We start from the raw sequence: 23244 nt of genomic DNA, 5'->3' as shown, positions 1-23244 counted from the left end.
TTTTTTTTTTTATATATATTTTTTATTTTTTTTTCCCGGAGCCACTGCCAAGAGGCCTTGGGCAAGTGGACTCCCATCTTGGCTAACTTTAACAGTACACATACTAAATCATACATAATACTGAGAAGTAGACACATCTAATCAGAGTTTTCTATGATGAATGTGATGATCCATCATCATGCCCTTTTATACCTTCAAGCATACCCTAGCCCTAGAGACTAGGAATATTTCACCAATATATAGGTTTAACTGAAGGTAGATACACAAATTGGAAGCAGTAAACAAATATTTGTGCAATGAATAACTGTGACATACATTCTTTCAGTGGACTATATTTATTTTAGAAGCTGGCCTACCTTTAATGTAAACATACTTTCTTTATGAGTTTAATTTTCTTATATAAAGGATCTTTGGTAGGAATCACCAAAAAGTCTGACTTTTAAACACAGATTAAATAAGGTATCAGAGAACACCTGAGGCTTACTATAAACAACACCACAAACAAAACAAAACAACACCAAAACAAACAACACCAAAACAAAACAGACTGGCCTGGATAAGTAAGACATAGAAAAAGGAACCTAAAAAAAGAAAAATGAGGCTTGAACGCTTAATATGTAATAGGGTTTCCTTTTCAGGTGATGAATTGGAACTAGATAGGGGTGATAGCTGCACAACATTGTGAATGTAGTATATGCCACTTAATTGTACACCTTAATATAGTTAATTTTACCTCAGTTTTTTAAAAAAAAACTGTCGAGTAGAAGCAATTAATATGCAAACACTAAACTTAAGAGCCAGAAAAATCTTAAATTTTATCCTGGATAAACCATCTACCAATTATTTGAGTGTGTCTTCTTTTGAGCCTTTATTTTTTTAAACAAGCTCTTGCTCTGCTGCCTAAGCTAGAGAACACTGGCATCATCATAGCTCACTGCAACCTCAAACTTCTGGGCTAAAGAGATCTTCCTGTCTCAGCCTTGGAGCAGATGGGACTACAGGTGCAAGCCACCATGCTTGGCTAATTTTAAAGAAGTTTTTGTAGAGACTGGCTCTCACTATTCCCCTGCTGATCTCGAACTCCTGGCCTTAAGGGATCTTTTGAACTCAGCCCTCTAAAGTAGTAGAATTGTAGGCATCAGCCATCATATCAGCCATCATATGCCCAGCAAAGCCTTAGTTGTTATGTTAAAATCTAGGATTATATCCCCTGCCTAGCAAGGTTGCTGTATTAATGAGATGAGAATACATATAAAATCACTTTGTAAACTGTTCAGTATTACAACTTTAGTCAAAAATAGGTGTTAATATTAGAACATGAAATTTTATTTTTAATTTTTTTGAGACAGAGTCTCACTTTGTTGCCCAGGCTAGAGTGAGTGCCATGGCATCAGCTTAGTTCACAGCAACCTCAATCTCCTGGGCTCAAGTGATCCTACTGCCTCAGCCTCCCGAGTAGCTGCGACTACAGGCATGCGCCACCATGCCTGGCTAATTTTTTGTATGTACATTTTTAGTTGGTCAATTAATTTCTTTCTATTTTTAGTAGAGACAGGGTCTCGCTCAGGCTGGTTTCGAACTCCTGACCTTGAGCAATCCACCGGCCTCGGCCTCCAGAGTGCTAGGATTATAGGCATGAGCCACCACGCCCGGCCATGAAATTTTATTTATAAGAAAAACTCAGTTTAAAAACTTATAGTTTAACTTGAATAGTTAAGTCCTATTTTCTTCCCTATTTATTTCCTCATATTGAGGTCTAAACAAGACTATTAAATTGGTTGTTTGAAACTTGTTAAAATTATAGCTTCAACAGCCATTCAAAATTACTTGTGGCCAACTCTTTAATAAAAAACTTATGATGGACTTGTAAAAGTAAACATTTTGATTTCATTTATTAAATAATAGACATATTATTTTTATGCATATAAGCCCTGACATCAACACAATACCCAAGAATCCAATTTTTTTCTAATTAATAGCATGGCCAGAAGTACAGACTAAGGGAGGAAAAAAAAATATTTGTAGGATGGGATTTGTTCAATGATAACACTCACCAAGTGCTGCAGAGTCATGGAGTGGTCTTCTCCTGGAACTTGTGGTAGAGAATGAATAGTATGGTGTCCCAGGTTTTCCTGAAGAAGACAGCTGTGCTGGGCTCCCAAGCCCTAGATCTTGTCTCAGGAGACTAGACTATAAAATAAGGCCAAGGAAACAAATTATCTTCCTGTTGATCCTGACCCAAACCTGAAAATTTCATCATTTCTGATTTATAGTATCTTCAGGAATGCCTTGAACTTAAGAAGCTAACTTAGGCCAGGCATGGTGGCATATATCTGTCATTTCGGCACTTTCAGAGGCCAAGATGGGAGGACAGCTTGAGGCCAGGAGTTCAAGACCAGCCTGGGCAACACAAGTGAGACCCCGTTTCTACAAAAAATTTAAAAATTAGCCAGGCATGGTGGTGTGCACCTATAATCCCAGCTACTTGAGAGGCTGAGGCAGGAGGATGTCTTGAGCCCAGGAGTTCAAGCTTAGAGTTAGCTATGATGATGGCACTACACTTTAGCCTTGGGACAGAGCAACCCTCTGTCTCTTTTTTAAAAAAAATTTAAATAAGTACTTTTTAAATTCAATTAGACCATTGGTTTCAGCCTATATTTTCTCTTTCTTCCCACTGTCATGTTGTTTGCTTTTTAATAATTATGTAGATCCATACAATCTCAGGGTTGAAAGACACCTCAGTGACTATGTGGTTCCATCCTTTAGTAACCAACAATATTTCTGAAAAATGATCACCAGCCTTTGCTCTAATGATTTCATGACCACACAAGGCAGTAGACTCTGTTCTTTTCCCTCCTCCCCCCTTTTTTTTGATAGCTTTCATTGTTTGTCAAGTACCAATATTTTCAAGACTAGCCATTCCTGTTTTCTTCACTTGTGTCTCATGACATGGGTTTGAGTGTCCTCCTCACCTGCAGTCCCGAGCCGTGGCCTGTTAGAAACCTGGCTGCACATCACCGCCTGAGCTCTGCTCCCCCTACCCTGTCCGTGGAAAAACTGTCTTCAATGAAACTTAGGAACCTGGCTGCACAGCAGGAGGTGAGCGCTTCATCTGTACTTACACCTGCAGCTCCTCAACACTAGCATCACTGCATAAGCTCCACCTCCCCCGCCCCTCCCATGGAAAAATTATCTTCCATGAAATTGGTCCCTGGTGCCAAAAAGGTTGGGGATTGCTGCTTCTCACCATCTCTGAAACTGTCTTCTGGATTTATTTTCAGTTTGTCAAAGTCTCTTGTAAAACAGAATGGAGGAGGACAATGCCCCAGATGTGGCCTGAATAGCGTGGAGTAGTTTTCAACACTATATTTAAATAACCCATTTGTGCTAGCTCATATTGAGAGGTTAAGAAAGGTAACACTCTGTGGCTCTTCATTTTGTTGCATGTGCTGCTATTAAGTCATGTCCTTTCAATGTTGTATTTGTTCAGTTTGTGCTTTTTGGTCTCAAGTACAAAACTTAACATTTATCTCTAATAAAATTCATCTTGCTATATTTGGTCCGTAATAGTCACCCATTCCTATCTTGTAGATTCGGAGTCTGTCAATCAATGTTTTTGCTAGTCTTTCTAATGTCTAGGCATCAAAACTGTGGTTTAAAAAACCCATCTTGGCCGGGCGCGGTGGCTCACGCCTGTAATCCTAGCTCTCTGGGAGGCCGAGGCGGGCGGATTGCTCAAGGTCAGGAGTTCAAAACCAGCCTGAGCAAGAGCGAGACCCCGTCTCTACTATAAATAGAAAGAAACTAATTGGCCAACTGATATATATATAAAAAATTAGCCGGGCATGGTGGCGCATGCCTGTAGTCCCAGCTACTCGGGAGGCTGAGACAGAAGGATCGCTCGAGCCCAGGAGTTTGAGGTTGCTGTGAGCTAGGCTGACGCCACGGCACTCACACTAGCCTGGGCAACAAAGCGAGACTCTGTCTCAAAAAAAAAAAAAAATAAATAAAATAAAATAAAAAAAATAAAAAACCCATCTGGATGACAAGGCTAAAGAAAGAGCCCTGAGGTATGCTATAGTGACATAATGAGACTTTGTCAAGGGCTTTACAAACATGCAGAGATTCAGCAGCACTAACCCAGTAACCCTATCATAAAATGAGGTTAGTTTGGCAGAATTTGCCTCTAAAATTTCTGGTAGCTGAGATGAAACAAGATCACACAGACTTGAAAGATAGGAGAGTTTGGAAAGACCTCGAACAGGCCGGGGGCAGTGGCTCACGCCTGTAATCCTAGCACTCTGGGAGGCCGAGGTGGGTGGACTGCTCAAGGTCAGGAGTTTGAAACCAGCACTGACCAAGAGTGAGACCCCGTCTCTATTATAAATAGAAAGAAATTAATGGGCCAACTAATATATATAGAAAAAATTAGCCGGGCATGGTGGCGCGTGCCTGTAGTCCCAGCCACTCGGGAGGCTGAGGCAGTAGGATTGCTTGAGCCCAGAAGGTTGAGGTTGCTGTGAGCTAGGCTGACGCCACAGCACTCACTCTAGCCTGGGCAACAAAGCGAGACTGTCTCAAAAAAAAGAGAAGACCTTGAACAGAAAGGCTGTTGAATATACTTGAGAGGATACTCTCAAGTGAAAAGAGCTGTGTTTCCTCTAGTACATTTACTAATCTCCCACCATATATTGAATACCCCTTACTGCCACTACCAGACTCTTGGTGGCTGTCATTTCAGCCACTGAGTATCCTAAAGATACTGAGAAATAAACCTCAGCTCTGGTCAGGAAGAATCAGCAGAACTTTGGAATAGTAGTCATAGTAGCCCAGTCTCTGCCTCCATTCTAATAGTTAAGAAAAGCTCTCATTTAAATGACTGTTGTTTTTTTTTCAAATGTTTCTGCTTTAAAAAAAAATTAGGGAAAATTCATATAACATAAAATTAACCATTTAAAGGTGTTGAATCAGTGGCATTTAGTACATTCATAATGTTACTCAACCATCATCATCATCCAGTTCCAAAATATTTTCATCACCAAAAAAGGAAACTCCAAACTCACTAAACAGTTACTCCCCATTCCACCCTCCCCCTGCCCCTGGCAGCTACCAATCTGCTTTCTCTGTCTATGGATTTGTCTATTCTGGATATTTAGCATATATGAAATCATATTATACAACATGTGGCCTGTGTGTCTGGCTTCTTTCACTTAACGTAACGTTTCTGAAGTTTATCTACACTGCAGCATGTATCAGTATTTCATTCATTTTTAGGGCTGAATAATATTCTATTGCATGGCTATACCACAATCTTTTAATCCATTCATCCACTGATGGCCATTTTTGTTGTTTCTAGCTTTGAACTACAGTGAATAGTGCTGCTATGAACATTCATGTATAAGTATTTGAGGACCAGTTTTCAATTCTTTTGGATATATAACTAGCAGTACAATTGCTGGGGTACATGTAATTCTATGTTTAACTTTTTGAAGAACTGCTTAACTGTTTTCCACAGCAGCTGCACAATTTTACATGCCTACCAGCAACATATGAAAGTTCCAACTTTTCCACATCCTTGCCATCGCTTGTTAATTTGTTTGTTTGCTTTTTAAATTATGGCCATCCTTGTGGAGTAAAGTGGTATCTTATTGTAGTTTTGATTTTCATTACCTTAATGACTAGTGATCTTGAACATCTTTTCATGGGCTTGATGGATATCTGAATATCTTCTTTGGAAAAATGTCTATTCAAGTTCTTTGCCCCCTTTCTAATCAGATTTTCTTTTTGTTGTTGTATTGAAAGAGTTCTTTATATGTTCTGGATACTAGACCCTTATCAGATAATATGCATTGCAAATATTTTCTCTTATTCTGTAAATTGTCTCTTCACTGTCTTGATAAAATCCTTTGATGCACAGATGTTTTCAAATTTGGATGAAGTTTAACTTATTTTTTCTTTTGTTGCGGATTCTTTTGATGTCATATAAAAAAATCCACTGCCAAACCTAAGATCATGAAGATACAGCCATGCATTTTCTCCTGAGAGTTTTATAGTTTTCATTCTTCTATGGTATGAGGAAGGGGCCCAACTTCATACTTTTGCATGTGGACATCCAGTTGCCCCAGTACTATTTGTTATAAAGAACACTATTTCTCTATTCAGTGGTCTCTGCATCCTTGCTGAAAATCAATAGGCTACAGATGTTTGGATTTATTTCTGAACTCTCAGTTCTATCCCATTGGTCTATGTCAGCCTACCTTCTGCCGGTACTACACTGTTTTGATCACTGTAACTTTGTAGTAAGTTTTGAAATTGGAAAGGGTAAGCACTCCAAGTTTGTTCTTCTTTTTCAACATTATTTTGACTATGGTGAGACTTTCTTGAAATTCCATATAAATTTGAGATCAGCTTTTCCATTTCTGCAAAAAGAGTACACTGGAATTTTGATAGAAATTGTACTGAACCTATAGATTGCTTTGGGGAATATTGCCATCTTAATAATATTGAATCTTCCAATTAATGAACAACAAATGTGTTTCATTTAGGTCTCCTTTGATTTCTTTTAGCAATGCTTTGTAGTTTCCAGTATACAGTCTTATACCTTATGTTTAAACTTATTCCTATCTATTTTATTCTTTGAAATAATAATAGTAAATAGAGCTATTTTCTTAATTTTATTTTTGGTTTTACTAGTATATGGAAATACAACTAACTTTTATGTGATCTTATATCCTGCAACTTTACTAAATTCATTTAATAGCTCTAATGGTTTTATTGTGAATTTCTTAGGACTTTCTACCTGTAAGATCAGATAATCTGCAAAAACTGATAGTTTTACTTCTTTTACAATTTGAATGCCTTTTATTTCTTTGTCTTGCCTAATTGCCCTGTTTATTTTTATTTTTTAAAATTTTTCTTAGAGATGGGGTCTCATCTATCACCTAGGCTGGAGTGCAGTGGCACAATCATAGCTCACTGTAGCCTCTAACTCCTGAGCTCAAGGAATTCACCCAACTCAGCCTCCCAAGTCACTGGGATTACAGGCATAAGCCATGACACCTGGCTCAAATTGCCCTGTTTGGAACTCCAGTACAATATTGAATATAAGTGGTTAAGACCTCATCTTGTTTCTGATGTTAGAGGAAAGCTTTCATGCTGTAACTATCAAATATGATATTATGTGTGGGCATTTCACAATGACCTTTATCAAACTGAGAAAGTTCCCTCCTATTCTGAGCTTGTTAAATGTTAACATCATGAAAGGTGTTGAATTTTGTCAGAATATTTTTCAGCATCAATTGAAATGATCATGTGGTATTTTCCCCTTCATTCTATTAATGTGGTAGATTACACTTATTAATTTTCATGTTAAACTATCCTTGCATTCCTGGGATGAAACTCACTTGGTTATGAAGTTTAATCCTTTTAATATGCTTCTGGATTTGGTTTGCTAGTATTTCATAAAGGATTTTTATATCAATATTCAAAAAGGATATTGATCAGTAGTTTCCCTTGTCCTATAGTATCTTTGTCTGGCTTTTGTATCAGGATAATGCTGGCTTCATAGAATGAGTTAGGAAGTGTTAGAATAGGATTGGTATTATATCTTCTTTATTTAAGAAAAAATTTTTTTTATTTTCTTTTATTATGTTTTGCTGGAGTATATTTTTATTTATTTATTTTTTGAGACAGAGTCTCACTCTGTTGCCTGGGCTAGAGTGCCGTGGCATCAGCCTAGCTCACAACAACCTCCAACATATAAAACATGATTTCTGTTACTTGTAGCCAAAAGCATATAACTGATACATGAGAAATACGGATAAAGATTTATGTACTGAATAAGGATCACAATATAATTTACTGTTTGAGAGTAATTGTGTTTTTGTTTGTTTTGAGAGGGGGATCACGCTATGTTGTCCAGGCTGGACTGGAACTCCTGGACTCAAGAGATCCTACAGCCTTATCCTCCCCTAAGTAGCTGGGGGTTTTAATTTTTTTTTTTTTTTTTTGAGACAGTCTTGCTCTGTTGCCCAGGCTAGAGTGCCGTGGCGTCAGGATATTTCATAGCAACCTCAAACCCCTGGGCTCAAGCGATCCTCCTGCCTCAGCCTCCTGAGTAGCTGGGACTACAGGCATGTGCCATCATGCCCGGCTAATTTTTTCTATATATTTTTAGTCGGCCAATTAATTTCTATTTTTAGTAGAGATGGGGGTCTCACTCTTGCTCAGGCTGGTCTCGATCTCCTGACCTTGAGTGATCTGCCTGCCTTGGCCTTCCAGAGTGCTAGGATTACAGGCGTGAGCCACACACCCAGCCTATATCTTCTTTAATTGATTGGTAGAATTCACTAGTGAAGCCATTTGGTCCTGGACTTTCCTATATTGGGGGGATTTTTATTACTAGGATTTTATTACTAGGTCATTAAATATGAAATGTCTGATTTCTAATCAAAAGCTTATTATATCTCAAACAAGAAGCAATGCAATTAGTCAAAGTATATTCCTAAACTATCGACATAGTGTTGGCATCTTAACAGTAGCTTGTTTATGTCAGTAGCAAAGAAGACTGGAGAGTGAGTGGCGATGAAATCGCAGCTTGTTGAGAACTGAATACTTTTCCTTGCAGGAAGTGGTCCAAAGCCTGGAAGAAATGGTAGTTGGTACAAAGTCTGGCGAATATGTTAGATGACAGAGAGTTTCCAAGTCCAGCTGCTGTAGTTTAAGCAGCACTGTTTGTGCAACATGTGGTCACGCGTTGCTTTGCAAGAGGATTGGCCTATCTTTATTGACCAATCTCAGCTGCTTAATCGCAAGTATCCTCATCATTTCATTCAGGTGGCTGAAGTAGACTTCTGCTGTAATCTACTGACCAGGTTTCATGAAGCTGTAGTGGATGATACCAGTACTGAACCACTAAAAAAGCACCATTAACTTTTTTTGATGAATATTCAGTTTTAGACTGTGTTTCAGCACTTCATCTTTATTCAATCATCATGTGGAACGCTTTTGATTGCCAAAAAGAATCCATTTTTCATCACACATAACAATATGGTGTGCAAATGGTTTGCCTTTATGTTGTGACAGCAAAGAAAGGCAAGCTTCCAGATGATTTCTCTTCTGATGCTTGTTTAATTCATGTGATATCCATTCATCCAGCTTCTTTACCTTGCCCATTTATTTCAAATGGTCCAATATTGTTGGAACAGTAACATCAAAGCTTGCTGCTAATTCATGCATAGGTTGAGATGGGATGCACTTCCACTACAGCTTTTTATTTTTTTTATTTATTTATTTTTATTTATTTATTTTTTTAGAGACGGGGTCTCGCTCTTGCTCAGGCTGGTTTTTGAACTCCTAACCTTGAGCAATCCGCCCGCCTCGGCCACTACAGCTTTTGATTCATCATTATCCATCTTGGTCTCAGCTAGCCCACATGACTCATTTTCAAGATTAAAATCATCAGAATGGAACTTCTCAAACCATCGATGTACTGTATGTTGATTAGCTACATCCTTCCCAAGCACTTCATTGGTATTTCAAGCTGTTAGTACTGCATTGGTTCCACAATGGAACTCGTATTTGAAAAAACACAGATTTTGACTTATCCATGGTTTCACAAATATTGCTCTAAAAAAAATTGATAATCACAAGCCAAAAGGTAAGTTTGAAAGACTGAGGATGTACCTTCACAATAAAAATAAAACAAGAAGTGCCAAAGTGAAATGTCAGAGATATCAACTGTCAAACTTAGTACTTAAGGAAATTGGACATTTCATACTTAACAACCTAATAATTTGACTCTGCTTTCTTTGTCAGTCTAGTTAAAAGTTTGTCAATTTTGTTGATCTTTTTAAAGAGCCAACTTTTGATTTTGTTGATTTTTTCCACTATCTTCTATTCTCTATTTTCTTTTTTCCTTTTTTTGAGAGAGAGCCTTTTTGAGACTCTAGCCTGCACTCTTGTGCTGGCTAGAGTATAATGGTGTCATAAGAGCTCACTGCAACCACAAACTCTTGGGCTCAAGTAATCCTCCTGCCTCCAGAGTAGTGGGGACTAGGTGCATATGCCACCACAACTGGCTAATTTTTCTATTTTTGGTAGAGAAGGGGGTCTTGTTCTTGCTCAGGCTGGTCTTTGTCTCTGGATCTCAAGCAATCCTCTTGTCTCAGCCTCCCAGAGTGCTATGATTATAGATAAGAGCTACTGCACCCAGCCCATTCTCTATTGTCTTTATTTCTGCCCCAATCTTTATTATTTCTCCTTTCTTCTGCTGGCTTTAAGTTTAGTTCTTCTTTTATAATCTCATAAAGTGTAACATTAGATTATTGATGTGAGAGCTTGCTCCTTTTTAAAATGTAGGCATTTGTAAGTATAAATTTCCCTTTGACCATGGCTTTTGCTTCATCTCATAAGTTTTGCTATGCTGTTTTTCATTTTCTTTTGATGTTTCCATTTCTTTAAAGCTTATTCAACAGTGCTGGAACACAAATGAAGCAATCAATGTACTACCACCAGCCAAAGTCATTCACTGTATCTTTCAGAAATACTCATAATTAGGAATGTCATTTTTTCAGACTCCTCAAAAGGTAAATTCTTTTATGGAAAATGTTGATATATTCCCTTATAAAGGAGCAAAGTGGGGAGAAGATTATTTCAATCACCAGAAAATATGAGGTGCACTTAAAAAGACTATATAATACTAATGCAATTATTTAGCATTAATTGCAACAAATTCTAACAGATACAATGTTTAGCAGATTGGGAGAGAAAGGTACCATTATCAGACACAAAGAAGTAACAGACCCCTTAAAATAATCATCTCCGGAAGAAATGATAAAAGGGAGAAAAATGATCAATATAAACAACACATGTATATGTAATTTCTATTTATAAAATAGACCGTGAACTATTATGGGTCTTTTGATGATGTTAAATGTCTAAGAGTGGTGTGACCTAGGAACCCTTAAGAGTTTCATAGATGTTATAGCAAAATTTCCATTGTCACTCTGTTTTGCATTTCTTTCTTTCATTTTGCCCATGCTAGGGACATTCAACATTTCTCAAATAGCAAGATCAGAATGTGACTCATAGCATGCTAGAGATGGAACATATCATTACCACATGCTTGATGGCAGGGGTCACGTACCTAGAAGTTTTCCTTTTAAACATCATTGGTTTTTTAATAAGATGTTCCCTGCTTTGTGCCAAACTGATTTTCATTGATACCAGTTTGTTTTGAGGCACTTGCTATTTTTTTTTTTTTTTTATTACTCTATCTGTATTTTCTCATGTGAAAGGCACATACAAGGCTGGTCATTGTGCACACATAAACAAACACAAGAGGAGAAGGACATCTGTATGTCTCTTAACACCATCCCTCACAACATTCCCTAGCATACGAATTCTTACAGGCATATATAATACAATGACCAATTAGGATAGGGGTCGACAAACTGCAGGCCACAGGTCAAAGTGGGTCTGTTTTTAAAAATATTTTTCTTGAAACACAGTCTCACCCATTCACTTATGTATTGGCTATAGCCGTTTTCATGCAACAATGTAAGAATTCAGTGTTGCAAGAGAAAATGTATGGTTTACAAAACCTAAAATATTTACTATCTGGCACTTTTTATAAAGTGTTTTTTTGACCCTAATCTAACGCTTTGAAGGAGGAACAAAGGATTGAGTTTGGAGGCTTGTGAAGAGAAGTCTGTCTGTAGTAAGGTAAAAACAGATAACCTATCAGATGAGTAAAATTTAGTCAGTGAGTTATTTCTTCAAAGAAGTCAAATAATAGTCATAATAAAGACTAACAAAGGCATGAAATCTAAATGATGAACAGGAAAGTGCATTTTTTACATTTCTAAAAGTAGAATGAACACCTACAAAACTGCTGATGTCTTGGAAACAGCACTGGTTTTGGAGTTAGTGACCCTGAGTTCAAATACTTACTGGTGATCTTGGGTGAATTATCTAACATTTTTTAGTATGTTTCCTCTTCTTTAAATGGATATGTTACTAATAGCTAACAGGGTTGCTGGGAGAAGGCTTAAAAGTAAAGGTATATATCATGGTTATTGGCCCTAATTAATACAAAAACAGTTGCATTTTTTTCTTTCCCCATAAATCACCACATTCTAAATATCATAAAAGAATGAAAATAAGATGAATGACATTTTTATTCTGTTTCCTGGGTACAAACCCTTTGTCCTAAATAAGTGACCTGAGGTTTCAGGAGACTCCGTCTGCTCTGAATCCAAACTGGCTGGGATACAACTCCCAATGGCTATGGTAAGAAAGGATATTGGAAATAGGCAAGAGAATAGGGGCTGAAGTGACAGACCCCCAGAGAGAAGGTTGACAATTAGAGGTTAAGTCCAAAGAGGGGTGTGACAGATTCAAGCAATATCAATCAAGATCAAGAATAAACAGAAAATGTCAACTTATTCTCAAATGATTCAGAAGTATTTACATTTGTGTGTATAAAGTTATATATAGCATACACATACACACAGCACGAAAGAAAATATGTACACAGACATAGTGAAATGTTCATTGATGACTCCTCATGAAGAGCAAGTGGACATTCATTGTAGTATTATTATTCAACCTGTTCTGTGTTAATTTTTTCTGGTTTGTAGTTTTTCAAAATAAAAAGTTGTAGTAAAGAAGAATAAATATCAAGGATCCACTAGTGTGTTTTCAAATGTACCATCTCAGTATTTATAGCAATCTTACCATTACATAAATTTTATATATTATACAGCTAACAAGAAGTAGAACCCTAATAAAATCTAGGTCTCAAAAAGCCCTTTCCTCAATACAAGACTTCTAAAATAGTCTGGTAACTGAATTATCATTTATAAGACTGTTAATTTGAAAAAACATAAGTGGTTTATAAATGAATTGGTGGATTACAATCCTAAATCTGAGTTGTATACAGAATATATAATGGTAGACTTTGCATATTTGAATACAGTAAAGGAAGAAAAAAAGAACAAATGATTGTTAGGAAAAAAAAGTTTACTTGTTACCAATTTTAGTGTTGACAAACTTTTCTCCTCACAATAGACAAATCTGGCAATGTATTTAGGACATGGCCCTGTCTTCTGGCTCCATAATGAATATAAATGCCAAAAAAGATACAGAGGCTATATTTCACTCAGCTGTCCTAATAACAGCAACTGACTATTTCCCCTATTTAATCTGTATCATGATCTATATGATTAAGATAAATATAGGAAAAATTGTTTCTTTTTAAGAATGCAAGATCGTATTTTATCCTGTTGACTAAAATGAATTGTTCATCATTATAAGAAACATAAAAGTAGTATAAGACCACATTTTCTCCACAAGGACTTGACAATCTAAGAAATAATATCTAGGAAACCACAGTGGCAATATGATTAAAAAATCAAGGGCTAAATTATGAAAGCCTAACATTTTGATATTCTGCCACTAACAAAATAATATATTTTCCCTTTATTTGATTCTTCAAACATTTAGGTAATGCTAAAGCACGAACTACTTTATTTTTCTTTTCCTAAAATTAGATATCAGCTCATATTATTGATTTTTCTGCCTGCCTAAAACAAATGAGAAGTGCTATTGATTACCACTGATCTTGTCCTGAAGGTATCTCAGGCAAAAAGAATACACAAATATCCCAGAGGACAGCGAACTAGGCAAAGCAGTTTTATTCTGCCGAGCTGTCTTATTCAAGGCAGAATTAGTATTCAAAAATGACACAGTACTAATTTCTTAACATATTCTTAGAAAAGAATCTTCTTTATAGTCATCTAGATTCTCATCTGTGAAAAACGTATCTAATACTGAAGAATAATCAATGAAGGGTTATCCCCTGAAATGCTATTATAGCCTAGATTACTGGCCTAGATTATTGTGCTAAACCTACAGTAAGTTACATTTTGAATTACATATGACAAACCTCTAAACAAAAATCTGTCTGTAAACAATAATCCCTACTTCTTTATAAGAAACTTTAATAGCCTCTGTGATAAATATAGTTTAAGTTTTCTTTCCCTCTTCATGTGCAAGAAATACCCTGACTCTCAAACGTGAAGCTGATGAGGCTATTCAGTGTAAGCCTTGATGTGATACTCAAAGAAAAGTAAAGGAGATGAATAAAGTAGTGAGCTTGACCAACATCTTTTATTAATATGAACTCCTGGTTAATTATATTGGAAGGTACTCTAAATGTGATTTTATAGGAAGACAGAAGAACATCCTACATAAAATGGTTTTCAGTAGCTAGAAGGATTTAGAACCACACTGTAATAATGTGAATATTCTTTACCCTTACGAGGGAAAATTAAGTCTTGATAAATAGGCTTGCTTTCTCAGAAATGCTTTTTACCATTCAACAGCTTAGCTGAAACACTGTACTAAACATACTTTCATATCCATTCAATAACTTAGATTAAATAAGGATCTAATTAACCCTACATCGAGAATTATTAACATAATTTTATGATTAAAAATTTAAAGCAATAACTCGTTATTAAATTGTTTCCTAGAAAAATAAGATACATAGTACCTAATATTATAGTCACATATCTCAAAACATTTAAAATATTTATTATGGACTCATGGAACCTCTGCTCTGTGTACGTTCTATAGGATTCCTTAACTTCATGCCTATCTTAAAATGGTATGCAGTTTTTAATACATAAAGGTCAAGAGCTGTTCAAAAGATTTGGTTTTTTGAGGAGGGAGTATGTTGAAATTAACAGCACAGAAAGATATAATCATGATTAAATAGAATACACAAACTGGCAAGATTTCTCAGTTGAATTCTTTATCCTGTAGTACCATGTGTTTCTTTTGTCACTGCAGGATGAAAAAACAAATTGTTCTAAGAGCAAAATTAGTAAACTATTACCATATTTGCAATTTTTCTTTTAATTTTAAAAAAAATCACAGCACAGTTTAGCTATATATCTGTTTGAAGTTTCAGAGGTTATGGCAGGGGAACTGGAGAGTGACAAAAAAGCCTCTCACTTCAAGTCACAATCAAATCAAAATATCAGAGGGTGAGGGCCACTCAGGGCAAAAAATAAATGTTAGGCATTAATAACATATCAGTCTTCTCTTAATTTTCTATAAATGATTTTTAAAAATAATGTAATAAGTTTCAAATCTGGAAAACACTGACATTTGTGAAATAATTATATTATGATGCAAATTCATTTACATTGAAATTTCAGGGATATGTTAGCAATTATCAGCATGTTGTTAAAGAACTCTATCCTGAGAATCTCATTAGATAGCGATGGAAACTACAGTTGTTATCATTCTGAGAACAAAGGGATCTTGAATGAGTAATCAATAGCAACTCTGGCAGAAAATGAGACATTAATTATGATCCTCTCCAGTGTTTTGTCTAAGACAAGATTTCATTAAATGCTTTGTGCAACCTGAATAGTTCGAAGTCATTACCAACACTTTGGACAATATATTAATTTGGGGGTGGGTGGGAGAGAGAAACAAAGTAAAAGAAAACCTGAGATACTTCTAATCCTTTCCTGGGTCAATAAAAACACACCAGTCACCACTAGCCAACTGTTATGTTGGATTCTTTTTGTTTGTTTGTTTGTTTTTTGAGACAGAGTCTCGCTTTGTTGCCCAGGCTAGAGTTAGTACCGTGGCGTCAGCCTAGCTCACAGCAACCTCAAACTCCTGGGCTCAAGTGATCCTCCTGCCTCAGCCTCCCGAGTAGCTGGGACTACAGGAATGCACCACCATGCCCGGCTCATTTTTTCTATGTATATTAGTTGGCCAATTAATTTCTTTCTATTTATAGTAGAGACAGGTCTTGCTCTTGCTCAGGCTGGTTTCGAACTCCTGAACTCAAACGATCCACCCGCCTCAGCCTCCCAGAGAGCTAGGATTACAGGCGTGAGCCACCGCACCTGGCTGTTGGATTCTTTTGTAAGCCTCAAATCTTATAATCTTAACATGGTCTCTTAAAATTTAATTATCACTGTCTATACTTAAGCTGTCACACAGGTTTGAGAAGATAATGACAGTCATTCGTCAGATGTATCCTGTCAACGCAATCGGCCCAATCTTTTTGGCTTACAAAAGAAAATAAACTACCTATGTACTATTAAATTGCTAAAACATGATAGTCTAGCATTTTGTTTCCCAGTCTTCAATTACAAGTAGCAATGGGAAATTTTACCATTTTAATATTTCTTTTCCACTAATTCTTTTCTTTCAACTTTTCTCCTGAATCCTGCATCATCCATGAAAAGATATCAGAGTAGAGAGATCTGGGACGTAGATCAATAAAGACTTCTCAAAAATAAAAGAAATATGAAGAAAACAAGCTAAATGTCATTTTAATATATCCAGTATTTAAATAATTGCAAATATGCAATAAGTAAATTTCTTTTAGGAATCTATAGGTTTCCATAAAGAGTCCCTGCTTCCAAAAATGCTACAGAGGATTTCTTTTTTTTTTTTTTTTTTTTGAGACAGAGTCTCACTTTGTCGCCCAGGCTAGAGTGAGTGCCGTGGCGTCAGCCTAGCTCACAGCAACCTCAAACTCCTGGGCTCAAGCGATCCTCCTGCCTCAGCCTCCCGAGTAGCTGGGACTACAGGCATGTGCCACCATGCCCGGCTAATTTTTTACATATATATATCAGTTGGCCAATTAATTTCTTTCTATTTATAGTAGAGACAGGGTCTTGCTCTTGCTCAGGCTGGTTTTGAACTCCTGACTTCCAGCAATCCGCCCGCCTCGGCCTCCCAGAGAGCTAGGATTACAGGCGTGAGCCACCGCGCCCGGCCTCTACAGAGGATTTCTTGAAGGCAGATTCCTATGAAGGTGGTAGTAAGCATGCTCTAAGCATGTTTTTTCAAAGTGAGCAGTTTTTCTGAATGTCTCAATTTAGAAACTTCCTTTTAAAAAGGGGTCTCTGTAGGCTGGGTGTGGTGGCTCATGCCTATAATCTTAGTACTCTGGAAGGCTGAGGGGGGAGGATTGCTTGAGGTCAGGAATTTGAGACCAGCCTGAGCAAGAGCGAGATCCTGTCTCTAAAAATATTAGAAAAATTAGCTGGGCATTGTGGTGCGCACCTGTAGTCCCAGCTACTTAGGAGGCTGAGGCAGGAGGATCACTTGAATCCAGGAGTTTGAGGTTGCGGTGAGCCATGATGATGCCACTGAAGTCTACCTGGGGGCAACAGAGCAAGACTCTCAAAAAAAAGGGGGAGGCTCTCTGAATGTATTTCTACAGTGCTTCCAGTGTGCCTCTGAGCCTTTCCTTTAATGAATACAAAGAAGCCAGCTATGTTAGGTACTAACATTAGAAGAACAGGAAATAAACGTCATTTCTCTTTTGCTTTTGTTCTCTTTTGCTTTTGTGGAAATGGTGTTATGCAGTCGTTAAGACTTTTAGAAGAGTTCTAATACCTTGAAGCTAGTCCCTTTCTCTTTAATACTAGCTTTCACATGTGACAAAAGAGTACCCCCTCTTCTCCATTCCCTGTATTTTTATAAGTACATTTAAGAGTGGCACAAAACCCAATATAGTATTAGGCATGTAGGTAGGCATGCAATATTTCAAGAACTGAACCATTATGTACTGGACATCTTTGAAAAACTGAACTTTTTATTTTGGAAAATTTCATATACACAAAAGTAGAAAAAAGAGTATAATGAACCTTCATGTATCCATCATCCAATTTCAATAACTGTCAACTTTGTGTTGTTACTGCTTCATTTATTCTGCCATTTCCCAGCTCTTGTTATACCCTCCAAAAATGACAATAACCCCTTATCATCAAAGACCCCCTGGGACACCTCTTTTTTGTTTGTTTTGAAACGTTATCTAATCTCTGCCTGTTATTTAATAGGTTCTTTTCTCTTGAAGTAAGTTTGCAAGAGAACAAACAGACTTTCTGAAACAATGCTCCCAAAGGGCACTAAGTATCACTTACTAAATTTATAAATTATAAATATATAATTAAATTATACTAAAAGTATAATTATCAATTTTTATGAAGAGAACAGAAATAAAGAAACAATGAAGTTTTTTTCCCTGCCAAGTAACCTTTGCATAATCTAACTCTCTCTGGCCTTTAACAGAAGCAGGAAATTTAAATTGCCTATTGCCTGATACTTCAAGATGAGACTTTCTTCCCACAAAACAATTTATTTTACCTATGTTCCAAAGGACCCACAAAACCCATAAGATCACTCTGCAGGCAGTTGATGGCTTATTAACCTTGTTAACACATTCTTCCTAGATCTCATAGTTCAGATTCAGACATTTTCTGAATGCCTATTGTGTGCCAGCCACCATGCATGGCCCTTTCACATGCCACCTCATGAGCGAATCATTTCTTGTATAGCTTTAACATCAATCTAAGAGCTAGTTTCATGTCGTCTTAACCTTCAAGACTCCAAAAATCCCCTAATCACTAATCTAATAATCTTCTCCCCAAAGGAAGATGTTGTGATTAGTACTAGGATCCAGCTGATTTCTGAATTTTTTAATTATATTTTTTAACATAACCTTCCTATTCGTACGGTGCCAATCCTTATTATTCCCTTATTACGTACTGCACCTGTTCTCTCACCTCATGGCCTCCAACATCTTGACCTTTTTTTCAGTCCCAAAGTTTAATCTTGGCTTCATTTTCTTCCTTTGAAACCTAGACCACATAGTCTATTACTTTAACCATTTTCTCATCACTATATCAATTCTCCCATCCTGATATTTCTCAGCTATGAAATCTTGGGGAAATTATATAAGTCCTCGAGGCTTTAGGTTCCTCAGCTATCAAATAGAAGGAATAATAACAACAGTTACAGCAGCAGCACCACCACACCACTTCTCTCATAGTACTGAAGGGACCAAATGAAATAATGCTTGTAAGGTTAAGTGTCTGATATATGTTAGTCATTATGTATTCACACCATCATTAACCTATCAAACTGTCCTGCAAACTTGACTACTATATAAATTCAACCATTTGTTGTCTGTACTTATACATTCAGTCTGCTGGGTACTACTAGAATAAAATTAAAACACATATATAACCACAAGATGGATCATCAGTATCACTTGGAAAGCCTTTTACTTGTCACCACAGAACTCGCGAATTAATGAACATTACAAACTTTTATTTCCGTCAAATAATTCTGACATTATAAAATCTCAATAGAGTGAATTAGACGTCTAGCTTCTGCTTGAATATGTCTAGTGAGAGGAAAGTCACTATCTATTAAGGTTGAATACTCCATCCTCTGAACAGCTCAACTATGAGAATATTCTTTCTTATATTGGCTTGAAATCAAGATTGTTTAAACTTCTACTCATTGTCCAACATTTAACCTTCAAAGTTATAGAATGAGCCAAATTATGCTTCAAACATTTGAAGATGCCTTTCATGTTGAGTCCTAACTTCTTAAAACTAAACATTCTGGGCCGGGCGCGGTGGCTAACGCCTGTAATCCTAGCACTCTGGGAGGCCGAGGCGGGCGGATCGCTTGAGGTCGGGAGTTCGAAACCAGCCTGAGCGAGACCCCGTCTCTACTAAAAATAGAAAGAAATTAATTGACTAACTAAAAATATATACACAAAAAATTAGCCAGGCATGGTGGTGCATGCCTGTAGTCCCAGCTACTTGGGAGGCTGAGGCAGGAGGATCGCTTGAGCCCAGGAGGAGTTTGAGGTTGCTGTGAGCTAGGCTGACGCCAGGGCACTCACTCTAGCCAGGGCAACAAAAGTAAGACTCTGTCTCAAAAACAAAACAAAAACAAAAACAACAAAAAAAACCCCCTAAACATTCTGAAGTACTTCAGCCATTCTCCATATGATAGTCACAAGTTACTTTACTACTTCCAAGTTCTTCTCTGAATGAGGTTTGGTTTACTTTTGCCTATTTTGAAATAGATTTGCGTAGAATGGAACAAAGTATCAACTTTCTTATTCTCAATATTATGTTCTTAATAATTCAGCCCAAGGCTAAGGCACTTACTATTAGGTTTATTGTTACATAAGGAAAGATTCAAACCACTCTTTAAAACAACTAGCTTTAATTAATTCTCTTGGGGAAACAGCAGGCCAGTGTAGAGACTAGCCACATAGAAAAGCCCCTGATTCGCTTAACTGTCAGAAACATATACCTGGTTAGGAAAAAATTAGTGCTTCGATGGAAAATTATGCATTATTACAGTAGGGTTGGCTCTGTAAAGAGCTAGACAGAAAATATTCAAGCTTTTTAGGCCATACTGTCTTTGTTGCAACTACTCCACTCTGACATTGTAGCAAGAAAGAAAGGAGTCCTAGCTATTATGTAAATGATAGACAAAATAAAAAAGAAATAAGTGGGGGCATTTGGCTAGTAGCCAAAATCAACTGACTCCTCCCCTCCAGTCTAGAGCATACCTTTCCAAGTTATGATTCTCATTCAATGGAAGTTTTTGTAACTCTCTAAGTTGTAGATTACTGGTAGCAATGTAAAACAATTTTTTATAGATCAGGAAAAAAATTCTGTCCAATGGAAGGATAAACAAACTTACCCTCAAAACCTCTGTTGTTCTTCAAAGGAAAAAAAAACCAGACAACTGTTTTGCCTCTACTTGTACATTTCCATATTTTTGCTCTATGAATGTCTGGTTTTGGATTCTCCTTTAAACTGGTTGTAATAACACCTTCTTTAACACCTTTAAACTGGTTGTAATAACAAGCTTCTTCATTGGTGAGATAAAATCTACATAGTCATTCATTTTTATATCTGTGGGAAAGTTATGATTTTATCTTTTTTTAATTATCTCTTAACACCTGCAATGTGTTCCTATGTAACTAAAATGCTTCTAACTACCTCATAATTCATTGTTCTTTACATGTGGCCTAGAGCAAGACAATCTTAAATATTTTCCTTGTTTCCAGTTTATAAATTCTCTTGAACCAGAGGTTAACCTTCTAAGAGACACTTTTATTTTTCCTCATGCAATCTGTCCAATCCAAAATCCTTAAGAATAAAATTCTTTGGTTAGGCATCTAAACCCCTTCCTTATAAATTCAGACATCTCATACTGTTCCTCTAAACAAATATCCCATTACAGTAAAACTAAAGGGCTACTTCCCATGTTTTACCCCCCAGCAGCTATATTATTTTAGCTTTCATATTTAAAGTCTATGATCCATCTCAAATTTGTGATATAAGACAAAGGTTGAAATTCTTTTTTTTCCAGATATTGATACACAATTGTTCCAGTATCATATGAGAGAGAGATTTTTCTTTTATCATTTAATTGCTGTGGTGCTCTTATAAAATATCATTTGACATATATGTGTGGGTCCCTTTCTGGACTCTCTATTCCTTGAACAAAACTGCCAATCTTTATACAAATACCACCCTGTCTTAATTAGAACTGCTTTATAATAAGTCTTGAAGCCAAGTAAGGTAAGTCCTTTCTTATTTTTCAAAATCCCTTTGGCTCCTTAATTGTTTGCCTTTTTAAGTGAACTTTTAATCAATCTTGTCAATATCTATAAAAAGCCTGCTAGAATTCTGATTGGAACTGCATTAAATAAATCTGTAACCCAATTTAAGAAGAACTAACATGTAAATGAGAGTTGAGTTTTATAATTCATGAACATGGCATACTTTTCTATTTATATAATCTTTGATTTCTCAGAGCAATGTTTCATAGTTTTCATTGTTGAAGTCTTACAAACCTTTGTTAAATTTAACCCACAGTGTTATATGCTTTTTGATACTAATATAAATAGTACCATTTTGTTAATTTCATTTTCTTCATCGCTAGTGTATAGAAATGCGATTTTTTAGACTGACTCTGTATCCTGTTATATAACTGAAAGTTCACAATTCTAGAAGTTTTCTTGACGACTTTTTAGTATTTACTATGTACACAAACACAGTCACCAGCAAATTCAGTTTATTCCTTTCCATTTTATTTTCTTTTTCCTTTTTTTCCTTCAATCTGAATGACAAATTCCAGGTTATATTTTCCATTTTTGTGGGGTTTTTCCCTTGTCTTTTTACACTGGCCAGGCCATAAAATGCAAATGGTGAGAATAAAAATTCTTACCTTGATTCTGACATTAGGATAGCATTTAGTCTTTCGCTATTAAGTTTGCTGAGTAGCCACAGATTTTTCATGCATGTCTTTTATCAAATTGAGGAAGCTGCCATCTATTAGTTTTGCCAAGAGATTTTATCATAAGTATTCAATTTTGTCAAATATCTTTTCTGTATCTATGGAAATGATCATATTGCTTTTCTCCTCTTTGATTGTTAATAAGCTGAATTAAATAAATAAATTTTCAAATGTTAAACCAAACTTTCATTTTTGGTACAAACACATGGGTGGTTTGAGTATCAGGGTATTGTTCACCTCATAAAAGGAGCTGAGAAGTATTCCTCCTCTGTTTTCTAAAATAATTTGTATAAGATTGGTGAGTTTTTTCCCCTAAGCATTTGAGAGAATTCACCAGTAAAACCATATGACTCTCAAGCTTTGTTTGTGGGAAGGTTTTTGAGATGGGTTCACTTTCATTAATAGATATATAACATCTATTCCTATTTTGTTTAATCTTGTCTCCTTTTGGTATTTTTTCCCATGAAATTTATTTAAGTTGTCAAATTTACTAAATTAAATTGATAATAATATTTTATTACCTACTTAATGTATACGTGATTTATAGTGATAACCTCTCTTTTGTTCCTGATTTTGGTAATATGTGATCTCCCTTCCCTTCCCCGCTTGTGTTAAACAGCCTAGCTTATTTTTATTTTTTCTTTCAAACAACCAAATTTTGGCTTTATTAGTTTTTTCTACTTTTTTCTATTTGATTTCTGCTATTATTTGTAATGCTTCCTTTCTTCTACTTACTTTGGGTTTATTCTGTGCTTCTTCTTCTAGCTTCTTGGGGTCATTCTCAGCTCATTCACTATAGATCTTTTCTAATATAAGCATTTAAAGCTATACCTTTCCTTCCTTGCACTGATTTAGCTGTACCAACAAATTCTGTTATATCGTATTTTCATTATTATTCAGTTAGAAATACTTTCTAAATTCCCTTGTGATTTCTTTTTAAAATTATGGGTTATTTAGCTATGTGTTGTTTAATTTCCAAATATATGGTGTTTTTTTAGCTATCTTATTAACTTCTAATTTGACTCTTTTGTGACTCAGAAAACATACTTTGTATGATTTCAAACCTGTTCAATTTACTGACAG

General features: G+C 36.1%; 1 protein-coding gene across 13 annotated transcripts in view; it reads right to left on the bottom strand.

Annotated features, from left to right (window-relative positions):
• Positions 1-23244, bottom strand: part of TCF12 (transcription factor 12) — a 356100-nt gene that overhangs the window by 84032 nt on the left and 248824 nt on the right. For all 13 annotated transcript variants that reach the window (XM_076004399.1, XM_012783051.3, XM_076004401.1 and 10 more), the window contains one exon: positions 2055-2190. In XM_076004399.1, the coding sequence (XP_075860514.1) occupies positions 2055-2190 (136 nt within the window). The remainder of the gene's footprint in view (positions 1-2054; positions 2191-23244) is intronic.

Source organism: Microcebus murinus, chromosome 6 (genome assembly GCF_040939455.1).
Source record: "Microcebus murinus isolate Inina chromosome 6, M.murinus_Inina_mat1.0, whole genome shotgun sequence".
Classification (NCBI taxonomy): Eukaryota; Metazoa; Chordata; class Mammalia; order Primates; family Cheirogaleidae; genus Microcebus; species Microcebus murinus.
Note: the sequence above shows the minus strand (reverse complement) of the source record. Positions and strands in the feature narration are given on the sequence as shown.